This window comes from Myzus persicae, unplaced genomic scaffold, assembly GCF_001856785.1.
Source record: "Myzus persicae strain clone G006 unplaced genomic scaffold, MPER_G0061.0, whole genome shotgun sequence".
NCBI lineage: Eukaryota > Metazoa > Arthropoda > Insecta > Hemiptera > Aphididae > Myzus > Myzus persicae.
This window is the reverse complement of record NW_019103784.1, coordinates 497,018-513,849: the sequence shown is the minus strand read 5'-3', so window position 1 is coordinate 513,849 and position 16,832 is coordinate 497,018. Positions and strand designations below refer to the sequence as shown.

General features: G+C 27.4%; 2 protein-coding genes across 5 annotated transcripts; both read left to right on the top strand.

Annotated features, from left to right (window-relative positions):
* Positions 1–143: 143 nt before the first annotated feature.
* Positions 144–7,928, top strand: LOC111035298 (E3 ubiquitin-protein ligase TRIM33-like). Of its 4 annotated transcripts, XM_022316858.1 has the most exons (6): positions 144–679; positions 4,607–4,808; positions 5,667–5,873; positions 5,955–6,153; positions 6,258–6,407; positions 6,588–7,928. In XM_022316858.1, the coding sequence occupies exons 3-6, from the start codon at positions 5,674–5,676 to the stop codon at positions 6,732–6,734; spliced, it is 696 nt and encodes a 231-aa protein (XP_022172550.1). In that variant the 5' UTR covers positions 144–679; positions 4,607–4,808; positions 5,667–5,673; the 3' UTR covers positions 6,735–7,928. The 4 variants fall into 4 exon arrangements, with proteins under 4 accessions (XP_022172550.1, XP_022172552.1, XP_022172549.1 ...); XM_022316860.1 differs by lacking the exon at positions 4,607–4,808; XM_022316857.1 differs by lacking the exons at positions 144–679; positions 4,607–4,808 and adding an exon at positions 4,887–5,376 and having other exon boundaries at positions 6,588–7,926.
* A 2,432-nt stretch (positions 7,929–10,360) lies between these two features.
* LOC111035266 (protein virilizer homolog) lies at positions 10,361–15,679 on the top strand. Its single transcript, XM_022316806.1, has 9 exons — positions 10,361–10,459; positions 10,604–10,889; positions 11,008–11,159; positions 11,232–11,324; positions 11,403–11,610; positions 11,691–14,858; positions 14,930–15,120; positions 15,220–15,301; positions 15,366–15,679. The coding sequence occupies exons 1-6, from the start codon at positions 10,451–10,453 to the stop codon at positions 14,810–14,812; spliced, it is 3,870 nt and encodes a 1,289-aa protein (XP_022172498.1). The 5' UTR covers positions 10,361–10,450; the 3' UTR covers positions 14,813–14,858; positions 14,930–15,120; positions 15,220–15,301; positions 15,366–15,679.
* Positions 15,680–16,832: the final 1,153 nt, after the last annotated feature.

Sequence of the window (16,832 nt, the reverse complement as noted above, 5' to 3'; positions counted from 1 at the left end):
TGTGGACCAATCGCGTTACCATAGAACGATTGTGACGTATAGTAGTGTTTACCCAAGGTTTATAGATAATACTATATTATTATAGTATTATAGTATTATAGTATTATAGTATATTATAGTATTATCTATAAACCTTGGTGTTTACCGGCAAAACTCTAAACAGACATTTTTTGATGTACTAGGTGTCTAGGTATAATACATATATAAGTACTACTAAATTATAGTTACAAATTACAATACATTGTCATCATGACCAAAATGATAAAACAAACTTTAAGAACATAATGGTATACTTAATATACATAATATTATATTATACAATCAATGGTTCATATTTGTATCACTAAATTTCCACTTCAACACATATCACATGAACACAAAAAAATAAATAAAAACAGTTGTTGTATTATTTTAAAATTAAATTTACAATGTATTAAAAATCTATTATATTAGTTTGTACTCTGTATAAAAAATGATGCAGTATTTCTTTTTAAATTTCTTTAAAATTTGTTTTGAGTGTTTAGTATTATCGGTTGTTATATTGCCTACGATAAGACTATAAAAGTTTAATACGGTCAGTATGAATAAAAGATTTTCCAATATAACCAAAAAAAAACCATTACAACATCCGAATAGTCATTATACAGACGTCATAATAATCAATACAAATTGCCAATTGGTAAGTAATAATATTATAGTATAGAAGTTTAATCGGGACCTTCAATCTAAGGTCACAACAACTGGTGTTATTATGAACGGTTTCTACTGTTTGACAATACGGGAAATATTCGTCAATTTGTTCGAAGATACTAAAGAAATGTAATGTTTTTCGCTATTTAAAAAAAAAAAAAAAATCCATGGTACCGCGGACCACATATGACTGGCCCACGGACCACTGGTTGGGAAACACTGTATTATAATTTATAGGTACTAATGTACTATATATAGATTATATACCATATGGTTATATATATAACGCATTATTTTTTAAAGTTTAAACTAATCACAACTTTAGGTATGTTTTCCATGAATACTATATGATTCCTTATATTCTAATATCTAAATAATTTCGGAGTTGTTTGACACCTCTGTTGATTTGTTTGTAAGCTACAGTTCAATGTATGTGAACTGTGAACTTTTTATAGTTGAAGTCTGTTTTGTGAGTGAACAACAGTGAGTCATTGCAAAACAAATTATTGGTATCCGTAAATATTTATGTATGTTTCATGTCTGGTGTAACTGCAGTAGTCGTTTATTTTTAACAAATTTATTTTTACTTGAATACGTTATTAATGATTGTGTTGATAAATTTCATGGTTATAGAATATAATAAATTAAAAAATATTAATTGTAGGAGGAGGGTTATAACTTATAACTTATAACCAACCCTCCTACCATCACTGTGAACACCACTGCAAATATTATGTGATACACTAATACCTATATTAATATTAACGCCAAAAATAAAAATTGTTATATGTTGGTACTTAGTTTTATTCTTTTTGTGATTATTTTAAAATATTAAAACAAAAATGCATTGATACCGTTTAATATTTTAATGCTTAATGTGTTCTAATTAGTTATAGTTATTATTGTATTAAAGGTAGATACATCATTAGAATTATAATCACAATTTTAATTAAAAAATAATTTAGGCTTCTTTTAAAATTTGAAGCTATAAAATTGAGATACTTAGTGCATGTAGGTTATAGGCTTTAGAGCCAGTAGGTAAATTATATTTCCTGATTTCATGATTATGTTAAGCTTCGAAAAAAAAATGTTTGTTTTCAAACAATACACGCACTATGACACCATGGCATCATGTACTCAATACATATTTACTAATCATGTCATTTCGTGTTATTTTAATAACTATACTTTCAAGTTTCAATTTTTATCAAATTTATTTGTTTTTGTATTTATTATATTATATAGTTTGTAAATAGTAAATATTTCTAATATAGTAAAAAAAAAAATTACTATACTTAACACAGAGACGTTGTCAACGTGATAACTCTTATAATCGTATCCATTCATTAAATACAATGAACAATAATTGTTATCAATATTGTTTTTATTTCATAGCACACATTATTTTGCTATCCATTTATGTATAATATAAGATTGTATGCGTTAAAACTTAAAAACACGTTTTATCACAATTCATAATACACACTCATACAAAAAATGACCGAAATGTCCATTACAACGGAGTTCAGGCTTTCAGAGTACTATTTTATATAAACACAGTAACCATATAGTCTATATACAATATACATACAGGCAAGGCTAGGCAAGTTAACTATTTTTTTAACTCGTTAAGTTAAGATAATATAAGAAAAAATAAGTTAAGTTAAAAGTTAACTATAGTATTTTTTATAACTTAGTTAAGTTAAAAATTAATGAATAAAAAAAATTAATTAAGTTTAAATTAACTTAGGTATAAATTTAATTATTTTCGAATCTGTAAGAAAAATAGGTTACCTACAAAATGAATGACAAATTTTAAAGTTGTGTCAAGTTTAGATTTCTGCACCCATGCGTGGCCAACCATGTAGTATGTTTAGCAATAATTACTGAGGATTTAGGGTGGGCATTTAAATAGTATAAATAGTAAATACACAAATTATACAAGTTCTACTATTAGCTTCAATATTTTGAATCGGAGCGCGTTAACAAAGATTTTCAGAAATAATTTTTTCCCCGTGAGTTATTTTAATAATTTCAGGTACTAAAGGTAAGTTTAATCTTGTCTTTTCTATAAACGTATTCATATTACACAGAAAATACTATGCGTTCACTATAGAAACAATGTATAATATAGTGTTGTTATAGCTTTAAAAGTACAGTGAATTGTTACTATTATGAAACTTAAAAGTTGAAGATAAAAATGATATCTGTGTTTGTAGCTTATATACGTCATTTTTTTATGATATTTGAATTTTTAAGAGGGTTATGAGTACCTAAATATTGTAATTTCAAAATGCTTACTCCCTTAAATTGTAAAAATACAACATACATTTTCTAAATTGCTCATTTTAAGGCGAAGACGACGTATACTGCCTCTTAAGGTTATTAAAAAATATGCATACCAAAATATTTACTAAGAACTCTAAGAATGTTAGGAAAAATAATAAATAATACTTATTAATAGCGAATGAGAAGAATGGTATAATAATCTTTAGATTTGAGACTTTAATATAGTATATATAATATACTACATATAAAGTAAAGACAGTATTATCTGTATTTTATTTAATTTAATATTAAAAATATAATTTTTATTAATTCCGATTATATAACTCAAATAAAGAATGTAAATTCTGCTAATACATTCAGATAAAGCTGAGTGGTCATATTTTGTTAATAACGCCTAGATGCGTATACTATTGTTTTTTTTCACAAATTTTTAAATTCATTTTTCAACCACTGAAATAGTATAAAATTGTTATAGATTTCCAGTAAACGAAAAATGTAAGTGAAAAATAAAAACCTGTAATAGTTGTTTATTGATTTTAATTTTTAATATTTTAGTGTTATATATTAAAATAGTCTGCTAATTCTACATCCGTTTAAAATTAATACAAAATATGCTAAGGTTACTCACTTATATATTAGGATTTATGCATGTAAGTATGTAACATATACAATGTACCTATATATTAATAATAGCCTATTTTGTGATTTTTTCAGTTGTATTACCTATAATCTTATATATTTATCTATCTTTTTACTATTGAATTTGTTAAAAATATTATAATATACTAGAAACACCCCTGCTGTGAACCTAAATTTGTTTTTATTTTTAAAATAGTGTATTTCCTCCTTGTCTTTGAGATATAACACAAGAAAATATTTTTAAAACGTGTAAAAGAGTCACTACTGTCTTCTTGACGTATTAATAATATAGAAAAAGAGAAAAAAAGTACTTAGTATTCTGGAATAATATACAGAAAAAAAGTATTTATTAAATATTTGAAAGTATTTGAATGTAAGTAAGATTATCTGTAATGTAGTTCAAGAAATTAGAAAATATAGGTAGAATAGGTAGATAGAAGAAAAATAGGCCCAAAGATTACAACTGATTAATCCATATATTAAATTAAAGTTACACAATATTTTAGATGATTTTGGAATTCCATTAGCGTTGACGCTCATAATACACATGATTTAATACATGATATTATTTATTAATATCATTTGATACAATAAAAATTATAGTAAAAGATGTTATACATTAATTTATTTCTCTTATATGGCCCTACTGATTTGAGGTAGGTTCGTGTTATCAGTTGTAAATTGAAGAAGTGCACCCTTAGATCATATACATTTACATATAAGATCTAAGGACTAAGAGTGCACCACAGATATATAGAATAAACTTATAAATTTATTCTATATATCTGTGGAGTGCACCATATTATTCTGGTTATAATTGTATATAATCTGTGGTCCGGCTACCATGCAGTGATGTCACTCAGAAAAATAAAAAGGTCTTTACGAGTGGTACCTCAATAGAACTATTAACCATTGATTAAAATATATACTTATATGCTTATATACTTGTATATTTAATCAATGTATTAACTAGTTAATTTATTTATAGGTCTATCCATTGAGTAAATAATTGGTCTATCATGAATGGGGATCACCTTATCTTCTCTACATTGTTATCCTTAACCAGGCAACACTGGATTTCACATATTCTGTGGTTGAACATCAAGGAGTATATATAAACATTGTAAAAATGCAGCTGTCGGTTTATGCGTCACGTGATGTATACAGAATTACAAAACGGGTTCAAATTGGTCATTACAATTTACAATATAAATAAATAATGGTTATTAGGATTTAGGATATATCATAAGTTATATTAATATCACATTATATATATATATAATGTGATTTGTGCTTTATTGTCTGTTATCGGCATAGATAATAATAAAGATCTTTATAATAATGTAATAAAGATAAAAATATATAAATAGAAAAAGATATAAATATAATAAAGATCTTAATTATCTATGGTTATCGGCCATCTAGGATTCTTGTTATAATAATAAAATGTTCTTCGAGTTTCAGTTTCGCGTATTGTCGTTTAAAGTGTTTGCTCAAAATCACGCTCAAACTTATTGCTCGCTAGGTAGAAGGTAGTATACAACTGATCTGTGGTTGTTCTCCAGACTGTCCACGACAATACCACATTAATGTGTCATAAGTTATAATTTATAACAAAAATTTTCACATTAATAATAACTGGAATTTAAGAACTCAGAACTGAATTCCTAGTTATTAAGGGCACTGCACTAATTTTTGTCGACACCTGTTTTTCTGTACTGACAATACAATGTCATTTAACCACAAACAAATGCATGCGTAAGTAGGCTTTAGTATTAAAGGATTAAACCACATTGTAACATTGTATTTTCTCTCATACCTACCTATGGATTAACATTTTACATACCTACTTGTATATTGTATGTAATAATTAAAATTAATTATGAATTGTCATATTTCAATTATTCATCAATAGTAACAACCTGTCCTAATGAATAACAATAAATTGTGAAACTGGAAAGTTATGAACACGTATATCATTGTAAATGTTGTATACTATAAATTTTAATTTTAAACATGCTAATTTACCTGATTGTTTATCCTCTTAGACGATTTATGAAAACATTTAGAATGAATTATGAAAAATCAAGTTCTTCCAGCGATGATGATAATGATTTTGATCGGCAAGGATATAAGAAGTGTTCGGGATGTACTGGTTGGGATCACCAGTTAATATGTTGTTCTGCTTGTAGAAGGTGCTATCACAATAATTGCCATATTCCTCCGCTTCCTACAACTATGGCCTATACAGATTTGTATTAATTTATTTTTATCTTATTTTCATATAGGTATCTTTTACTCTTGGCGTACATTATAATGCATTTCCCATTTTTCAGGATGTCCTATAAATCTTGGACGTGTACAATGTGCATTGACATAGATCATATATCTAAAGTCATGCGCGAAAGAACTAGTATTCCCACTGAAAGCCGTCTCGATAACAACGAGATGATTATGGCATCACGCATATTATTAGAGTTGATTTGCGATGAGAAAAATAGTTTCCAGTTTATAGAACTTCCATTTAAATACAGCGTAAGTTTTTATTTCCTATATACTATATATTATTATAAAAACTTTGACAAGATATTGAATATTTCTATCAAAAAAATAATTTGTTATTTTTATGTAATTTTTAGGATCCCCATTATTATAAAGCTATTAGTGCTCCAATATCATTAAACTCTGTAAAAAAACGATTATTATCCAAGAACAATTACTATAAATCCTTCTCCGAAGTATTATTCAATATTAAAAAAATATACTCAAACAATTTATTTTATTACTCTGTAAGTACTGCAGATAAACAAAACTGTATTTCTAAAAACTATTGTATGACATTGTAGATAAATGTTGAATTTTAGATGTAACTGAGAACTAAATATTTTACTTAAAAAATGAATGATATCAGCCCACTTTTGGTTGATATTTTATTATTTAATAATTGATGTAATTTAATATATTTTTAGAGAGATGATCCTTATCATGCAATGGCTCAAAGACAAGACTATTTGCTATTTCAAATGCTTAATAAATGGGTTCCACAGTATCGATACTGCCTCAGTTTCACAGCACTTCCAAGTATTAAAAGTGCAAAAAAAAATGATATGGAATGATGGAATGATTAGGCTTAGTTTTTGTATTTAAATACTTTTAAAATGTATTAAAGTAATTAATGTAATTTACATATATAATATGCATTTTTGTAAAGCTCAATATAATTTATCAATGATAATGAATGCCTATTGCAAGCCAGCCTAATCTTTCCTTGCTAGCTGATTGTTATCATGCAAACCTGACATTTATTAATGGTCTGCTGTCTGGCTCAATTGACTCACCAACTGTTGTATACTGTAAATTTAAAAATTAAATTGTAAATATGTCTACGATTTATTTTAAGGGTTCTCCCACTAAGCAATAATATCATAAATCATACATTAATACAATTTGTATCTAATATTTGATATTTATTTTCAACTTTCAAAATTATAAGTGACGGCTTAAATTAAAAGCTTAAACCTAGTATTATATTAACGTACAAAATATGATAATATCAGTTTCATACTTACTTGCTAAAAGATTAAAAAAAAATTAACTATTGAATAATTTCTAGCTATTTTTTGTCTAACTGATCATGTAGCTTATATTATATGTGTTAATATTTAATAGTAATCCAAGTATTGAAACAGAATTTATGTGGATATTATACCTTTTATCTGAAAAAATAATTATATTAACCGTACGTTTGTACTTACTTAAATATTGAAAGAGTAAATTCTATAGGATTATTTGTTGATTTCCTGTTAAAGTGGAAGATTCATATTGACTATTTTTTGCAACTAAGCTGTAAATTATTTTTTGTGTTCAGTGATTTTCAATCAATGTTACCACAGAATATATAAAAGTAAAAATTATATTTTCATTGTATAATCTGATATTACTCAATAACAGCTGAGAGTTATTTATATATTGTTATTTGTTTGTACAAACAGTTCAAGATTTTCAAGTAGAAAAATTCGATACGGAATAGTTACATACCACCTCGTATCGAAGTCCGAGTCCGATACGGGTCGGTACGTATCGCTTGTACATTGCACGTGTAACATCTTGAACGCCCAAAATTGACCCGATAGGTACCGATACACTCCAATTTCTTTCTTGAAAATCTTGGTCGTTTCATTTGGATTCATGATATGGGGGTGAAGGGATTTTTGTCAATTTAAGCAAAGCAAGAACTATAATGAATCAAATTATTTAAAAAAATATATTTTTAATTTAACAGTTTTACTAAAACCAACTGATATTTATATAAAGAATTTAATATTGTCCTATATTAATATGCTCAATTTTTATCAGCTGCTTACGAAATGTACCCTGCTATCAGCTCTTGAACAAAAAATTGAAGATGATACCATTAAGTAAGTTATTTGCTAAATATTTTTCATCAGTATACACAACTAATGTTATAGATGGTTATAATAATCATTTATTTTAAAATCAATTTCCTAATTTTAATTTTAATTTTAATTCATTTATTATTTATGAATACGAAATTATAGATTTTATTGGTTCACAAAAGGCAAGTATTGGGCCCGATGGAATTCCTACAATTTTTTTGAAAATGTGTTGTAAAACTCTCGTTAAACCTTAACATTATTTATTTTATTTGTCTCTATCCGGTGGAACTTTTCCTCTTTGTTGGAAAAAATCTTTCATTTCTCGCATACATAAATCAGGTGACAAACAAAATGAGAAAAACTATAGGCCAGTTTCGAAAATGTCAATTTTGCCAAAAATGTTTGAAGCCATTATCCCTAAAAAATTATCAAATTTATTGTGTAATAATATAAGCTTTTCTCAACATGGATTTGTACCAAAACATTCGATTCAAACTAATTTATTATTATATCATAATTATCTTGTAAAAGCTCTTGACTTGATCAAGGCTTCCAAGTAGATACTATTTATACGGACTTTCAAAAGGCGTTTGATAAGGTGAATAATATATTACTATATCATAAATTAAAAATTCTTGGTATAGGTGGGAACTTTTTACAATGGTTATTTTCGTATCTTTCTGATCGTACTCAAGTAGTCAAAATTATGTCTTATGTTTCTGATGATTATCCTGTCTTATCAGGTGTTCTTCAGGGCAGCCATTTAGGTCCTTTACTATTTTTAATTTTTATTAATGATCTCCCACTAGTCCTTGATGGTTCTATAAACATTTTATTATTTGCGGATGATGCGAAGATTTTCTTTAGGTACAGTTAATTCTTTAAGTGATGCTGAATCTCTTCAACATAATCTTAATAAATTTCATTTATGGAGTAAATTAAATTTATTACCATTAAATATTGATAAATGTCATACGATAACATTTACACGTAAAAAAAATCCTATCTTTTTTAACTATAATATTGAATTGTGTTCTCTCACTAGAGTAAATGTAATTAATGATCTTGGTATTTATTTTGAAAGTGATCTTTCTTTTAAAACGAACCATAATATGATACCTAATTAATAAATCGTTTAAGATGTTAGGCTTTATTAATAGAAATACTAAAGATTTTAAAAAACCGTTATGCTTAAAAACCTTGTATGCATCTTTAGTTAGATCCAATCTTGATTTCGGCTCCGTAATCTGGTCATGCAAATACTTGACATGTATAAATGATTTGAACAATGTACAATATACATTTTTAAAAAGGATTTCATACTTGTCGAATATTCCATTATCTATATTCTATAGGGACTCTCTCCATCTAACTCAAGATTATATTGGCCTTGTTTCTCTTTCACTTAGACGGAAATTAACTGATAATACGTTTGTTTATGATCTTATTAATAATCTCATTAAGAGCGTAGACCGGTCGGTGCGGACGTGAGGTGCCTGTATTTTGTAGTTTGTACTTTCTGCCGTTGCGTGCCGTGTCACTAGTCGATAGGTAATTTCTGATTTCACTTTAACTGGTACCATATGTTTAAAACATAAATTTTACAATGTACCAAAATAGAAATATTTTTTTATGAGAGTGTTGTGACAGTGAAGCTTTTGCATGTCTCCACATGCCTTCTGCGGGTTGGTAATCGGATCTTTAAAGTTCACTGAACTGATCCTTTTTATAATGCTTAAATCCTTCATACTCCAAATAATTGCAGCTCTGTAATATAGTTTTATTTAAACGTGTATTGTAAATTTATGTGAAACTGAAAAATAGATTAACAAAGTACTGAGGTATATATACTTTCGAAAAAAAGCCCACAGAAAAAAAATGTAATATAAATGTGTACACATATTATACTCTACTCCTACTTAGTAATTACCGTGTGGCGTGTAGCTATAACAAAATATTATAATAAAAATAATGCCATAAATTGTTATCATGGGTAATTTTTGTATAAATGTAGGTATACCCTTGAAAATCAAAGAATTTTTTTCTATTATATTTAATTCTGATACTATAAACAACAATTAATACAGGTCAGTGCCCAGTGGACGCTCTTGAATATTGTAAAATAGTGACGAACGAAATAATATTATGTTTATCGTTGAACCTTGCACTCTAAGAGCGTATGTAATTATTGTAATTTCAAATTTGCCTATAATACATAATATTATTTTGCTATATTACAACAATAATATTATTGCTTATGTTTATCTTAAGGAGTAAATAGGCAACTATTATAGCACTATCGAGGGGAAATATTATTGTAATGATAACATCGATATTTTGATAAGAAATAGTTAGCCAGTTGCCAATTGCCAGTTTCTAATTTCTATAACATAATTATTACTAATCATGCTAGCTTCCCGTGTTTTCGTCGTTAAATGTTTATAGTAGGTATTAACTATTTGCTAATAGGTACACCGATGTCTGAGTCCATTGATGATGACAGAAATTACGGTCTACAAGAATACAGTATTCGTTCAGAACTTAAAAGTCAGTCTCAAGTCTCTACTTATTGTTTTACTATATTGTAGTCGACACCATTAGCGTTTTCAAATGGCAAAATGAAGAGAACATATTGTGGTGAGGATAATGACCGGGAACCCGACGATTTCTTGTTGGATTCGCATTCCCAGTCTGATGAATATGAAAACGAATTGTCCAAGAAACTCAAAATCATTGGCGACACTTCTACAATGGTCAAAAATGAAAGCTTATTACAAAGCCAAGAAATCACTGAACCCTGTGACAATGTCAATGCCGTTGCACAACAATGTATGACCGACTGTAGTGAAGTACCTGAATCACCCACCAAAGACGGTAAGATAATTGTTTTTACAAAATAATATAGGAATGGAAGTACTAAACTATCATAGGCTTGAATTTGATGCAGTTTGTTAAATTAATGTGAATTTTTTAACGAATTGTTGCTTTTTAGATGTGCGAAATGACACCAGCAAAACAACCGAAACAAATGAAAAAGAAACTAATAATATAGACATACCAATCGAAAAAAATAGAGAAATGGTGTTGGAAGCTATAAGTAGTGATGACGATATTGCAATGGATAGCGAAGAAGATGGTGTTCTGGTACTGTTCTCAACTATAAATTTATAAATAATTGTCATGATGTCACTGTACTCAATTAGTATTGTACTTTAGGCTAGTGATAATGATGGTGAAAATTGTATTGAATACTTTGATGATATAGCTACAAATTTTGACCCATCGCTTTTCCAAGCCACACCACTGCGAGTAAGTGAAGTATTTGTTTTTGTTTTATTTCAGTATCGTATATACTATAATTTTGTAATATTTTTTTGTTTTTCATAGATTATCCAAGATCCATCTTTATCATTATTTGAATATATACATAGAAAACTAGGCGATGATTCTAAATGTGGCGAAGTAGCTGAACTCATGGATTCTTTGGAGTATTTACAATCTAAAATTATGGATATCAATGAAAAATGGATTAGTACTGCTGAGCGAACTATTATCATTTTGCCCAAAACGTTAAGTCACATTCTAAATATTCCTGGTATGAAACCAATGTTATATTAATTACAACAATTAATAAAATAATTTATTCATTATAATAAAATACATCTTATTTTTCAGAATATTGTCATAAGTTATTTTCTTTGGTGAATGTAACACTTGATTTTGAGTCTGCTTCAAAGGAACATGTTTCAATGTCGACATTAATTCTTCGTCGTTTGAAAATTGGTATACAATTGATTGAAGCACTTAGCCATTACAATGAAGATTTATCTGAGCATCTAATCAAACACCATCAAATTCACAATAAATTAATTAATCTATTTTTCGTCGAACATATGAGTTTGTCTCTTAAGTTAAACATATTGCGTGCATTAGATTCTAGTCTTAATGGCTTAGAACCTATACGACTATTTCTATGCAATGAAGTTTTTGATAACCTGAATGGAAATGAAACCTTACTTAAAATATTGTCAATACACCAGAGGCCTAGAGTATGTTTTTTAATAACTAGTATTTTAAGGAAAATTCATTTTTATGAATTGCTTAAAAAGATGAGTACGGATATAAAAACTTTGGATTCTAATCAAGAATTGTTATTGCAAGAATGTTTGGCAGAAATAACTACCACATATATGAAAGCTCCGATTTTAATGGGTTGTCCTAAAAGGTTTTTACAAGCTCATGCACAGTTCGAGCTTACTCCAGCGTTAACTCATTTTGATGTTTACCCAACTATTTATAGACTATTTGATGATTTATCGCTGATTAGCAGTTTAACAAAACTACTGGACAAGTTAAATGACAAGGATTATCTCAAGGAAAATATACTTAAACTTTTAAAAAGTTTAATGAACTGTGATCATGGACTCAGATATTTGGGCTGCAGGCATAAAGAGTTAAATGGGTTGATCAATGTTCTGGATAAAGTTAATTCTCAGTTCAAATTAACACTTATTTACAAAGTAAAAGTCTTAACTCTTGTGGATTATTTGAGCTATTTTTGGGAATGCAATTTAATGCATAATTTCAAATTAGATCAAATGGAATCTGTTGATTTTCTTCATGATATGTTTTTGCTAACTCAATCTACAATTGGCAAATGTGCTGTTGTGAATGTCTTAACTATGGGCGACAACTTAGATGTAATATTAAACTTTTTAAAATATATAGAACAATCTAAATCAAAAACTGATGATTTACATATTACATATTCATTGGATTTGATGAAGATTGTTTTGGAAAATGCAGATGACGTTAGCTACTTGAAAAAATATGGTACATTGATATATGAGCTAGCATGCAAACACAATTGTTTTAATGATTTAATTGATTGGACCTTTCCATCAACAAGACACTCTGCCTTCTTTCATGACGATGTCAGTGAACTTTGCGGCATTGTTAAAAACAACAAAGATAACTGCCTAAACTTCAACAAAATATTGATAACTAGTTTAAGGATTTTAAGATACTTGGGATTGCCTAATGATGAAACAGCATTTAAAGGGGTAGAAGACTTTATTGAACTGAAATATAAATATATTACTTTACAAATGTATTCACATGATATGCTAGGAACCTTATTAACCATTGTCGACCAAATATGTGGGGATTATAAGCAGCCATCAGTAAATGTTTGGAAATTAACTGGTGACAAAGCGAAGAATATAATATCTATCATTCGACCATCAATGATGATGATTAGATATATGATCACATTACTAATACAGACTAGGAGAGATGCATTCAAAGATTTATCACCTATCAAAATATTATTGAAACTATATAATTTAATGCACAATGTTCCTGAGTGTTCTATAATTCATGAAGATGCCACCAAAGTTGCTAAAGATATCCATAAAACGCTTGAGTCTTATGTAGAAATCAAAATTGGATCTTCAATGGTAAATGAAGTAATTGCCTGGACATTATCTTGTCCATCTGTTTTCTTTCCTGGATTGTTACTTTTAGGTCAGTTATTACCTTCGCCATTACCAATTCCAACTGTGAAACCTTTAGAAGAATCAGTTATTAAAACGATGATATCTTTTCGTAACATTTGGATAGATCATTTGGCTATAATAAACAGTAACTTGACTGAACTTATTTCTGTTTTGAGTTCAAGTAGTTTATTAATACAACCTTTGAAATGTTTATGTATTAATATTGCCGATTTAAGCTTATCCACATGCTTGTTTGTTACTCAGACCTTATTAGATGCACTAGCAAGTGCTGATAACAATAATAGTTTCAACCAATGTTTAAATTTACTAACACAATTATGTGACAATAAAAAATCTGCAATAATCAAGACCGCAGTGCTACAAATATTAAATGACGAAAAATTACATGAAAATTACAAAAATATTATTTACACAATATGTAAAAATATTTTAGTAAATAATCAAGAAAAGTCTATTTTATTCGTTCAATGTTTATGTGATACTGATATCATACTAAGCGGAATTGGTAGTCATTCTGAAGAGAACTTACCTAGAGATTGTGTTCCTAACAAATGGCTCTATGCCAATATCCTAAAAGCGCTTTTGAGCTCATTTGAGTCTCATTCAAAGTTATCTGCATCATCAATTTTAACTATTAAAACATGCACAGTGATTATAAAAAACGATTATGGATTTTATCAATTCAAAACGGTTTTAGATTCATTTCCCAAATATTTTTATAACATTTTTGACAATCTATTGCAAAACTGGAATAAAGAAGATATTCTTTGTTTGAATACTTTAATGTCTACTATGGAACTTTTAAACCTGTGTATTAAAAATGACAACAATACAAAGAGAAATTTATTTATGAATTCATCAATGTTGAGGAAGTACTTGAATTGGTCAAATTATTGTAAAGATCATCCTATATGTTTGCTGATAGAAATTATGCAAAAAGATAATAACTTGGTTTGTTACGAACATTTAGTTCATCTGTTAGAATTTTTAAATAATGACCAAGAATCAGTAGAAGAATTTGCCAAGCCACAACTGGCTATAGTTGATTTTTTAACACTCACATTTAAAGAGAGACTTTTTTATGTTGTCAACAACAGTGACAATAACTATACAAACCCATGTATTAATTTGTGTACTGATGCTTTTGACAATTTGGAAGAGTGTAACATCGAAGAAGTTATCTCAGATTTGCCTGATTTTAATATCAAAGATAAAATAAATGATTTATTTAGAATTGAAGATTGTGTAGTCCAACCAGAACCAATTGTCCATAAATAAGAGCCTGTTGTGATTGAAAAAAAAGAAAACACTATAAATACACCCGGTAAGGGTTTACTTGTATTTTATGACTTAAATTTAAATTTATATTATTATTGTATTATTGATCACTTACAGTTATCACTACTACACCTATAATACGCCATAAAGTATTTAGTAGACTTGGAACAATACAACGATCTGATGCATTCCGAAACCGTTCCCCCAACACATCTAGGCCACCATCATTACATGTCGACGATTTTGTTGCAATGGAAACAAGAAGTGCTCGACAGCCGAGATACAAGTTGCCTATTCAGCCCATTCAAGTAATTAAGTATTATATACAATTATACTACAATAATTCATGTATAATTTATGTGATTTTTTATTTTTTACTATTTTAATGGATTTTCGTTATATATTAGGATTTGAATATAAGACTGCGTGAGAGACAAATGGCATATGATCGTTCATATAGCCTATTAAGCCCATATAAATCACATTTAAGTAAGATTTTAATAATTGTTGTTTTATTTTTTTATTAATTAATGTACCTCTTATAAAATTCTAGGTTTGCTTAATTGGCATGCTCAATTTAATGCCATGGCTCATTTACGTGCAGATTATCGTCAAACAATGAGTAGTAGACATCTAGAAATTCATAGGCATTCATTAGTTGCGGAGTGGAGACAACTCAGAGTAGAGGCTGAACTTAGAAAAAACTTAGTCTACTCTAGGCGATAAATAATAATGTATTTACAGTCAAAAATAAGTTATAACTTGTATATTTATATTAAAAAAATATATTTCAACCAATTAATGTACAAATAATTTGTAAAACATTCAATATACAACAAATGATTCAATATATAATTTTTATTCAATTTTTTCAATAGTTAAATAATTTGAAGTGCCCATATTATTTGTTTACGTATTGTACAATTTAATTTTAGGATTCTCTATTCCTCAGTAAATATTTTTGAAAAAATGTGACTTACAATTTTTGTTTTAATTAATCATTATAAAAATGAGCACAACGAAATGTAAAAAAAATGTTCACAATACAAATACTAAAGTATACTTATAAACAATAATTATTAGTGTTACTCAGTGATGTATCCATGGGGTACGATTTTTAAAATTTAGCTATTTTAATTCTCATTTTGCAATATTTACAATTTTTTTTTAGTAATGAAATGTGTAACTGATCACCTGCCCTCCCAATAAAAAAAACTCCTGGATACACCATTGGTGGTACTGATTCCTGGGTATTGTTATTGTTTCTAATACTGTACTAAATTTTATTCTGTACACACATTATTTGCTTTAATATCTAATTAAAATTAACTATTTCATATAATATAACGCAAATACAACAATTAATATCATGTTCTTATCTAATAGTAAAAGTATGTTTAACATTGTATGATAGCCCCAATTGTAAATTAAACACTTAACAGTACAATATATATGTATACTGTATATATTATTGTTTTCAAACAATCAATAGTGGTAATAATAATAATATAATGATATATTGATATGTTTAATTTACAATAATCTTACAATATTTTTTGACAAATATTATAATTAAAATTAATCAAACAATGTCAGTGTCAGTAATATTGTAAACAATAAAGTGAACACAACACTTTGGTGAGCAATAGAAATTATTTATTACTTATTTTAGGTAAATCAAATAATTTAAATTTACTTTAATACATGTAATGATTAAATAAAAACAAATTTTAAACGTCCAGATATAAAACAATAAAAATATTATACCCAATAGGTCCAACATATCTGTTTAAATTTTATTTTTACATTGTTGCTGAAATCATTGATATGCATTTGCTAATTTGATGAGAAATCAATATTTTTAAATAACTTTAAAATTCATAAAATACAATTATTGGGATAGTTACTGAGTTAAAATGTGTTTTTATAATATGTTTTTTAGTGGTGATTTTATTAATGTCGTAGGTACATTTTAGTACTTTAAATGTTTAAATATTATTGAATCATAAAAAATATAATG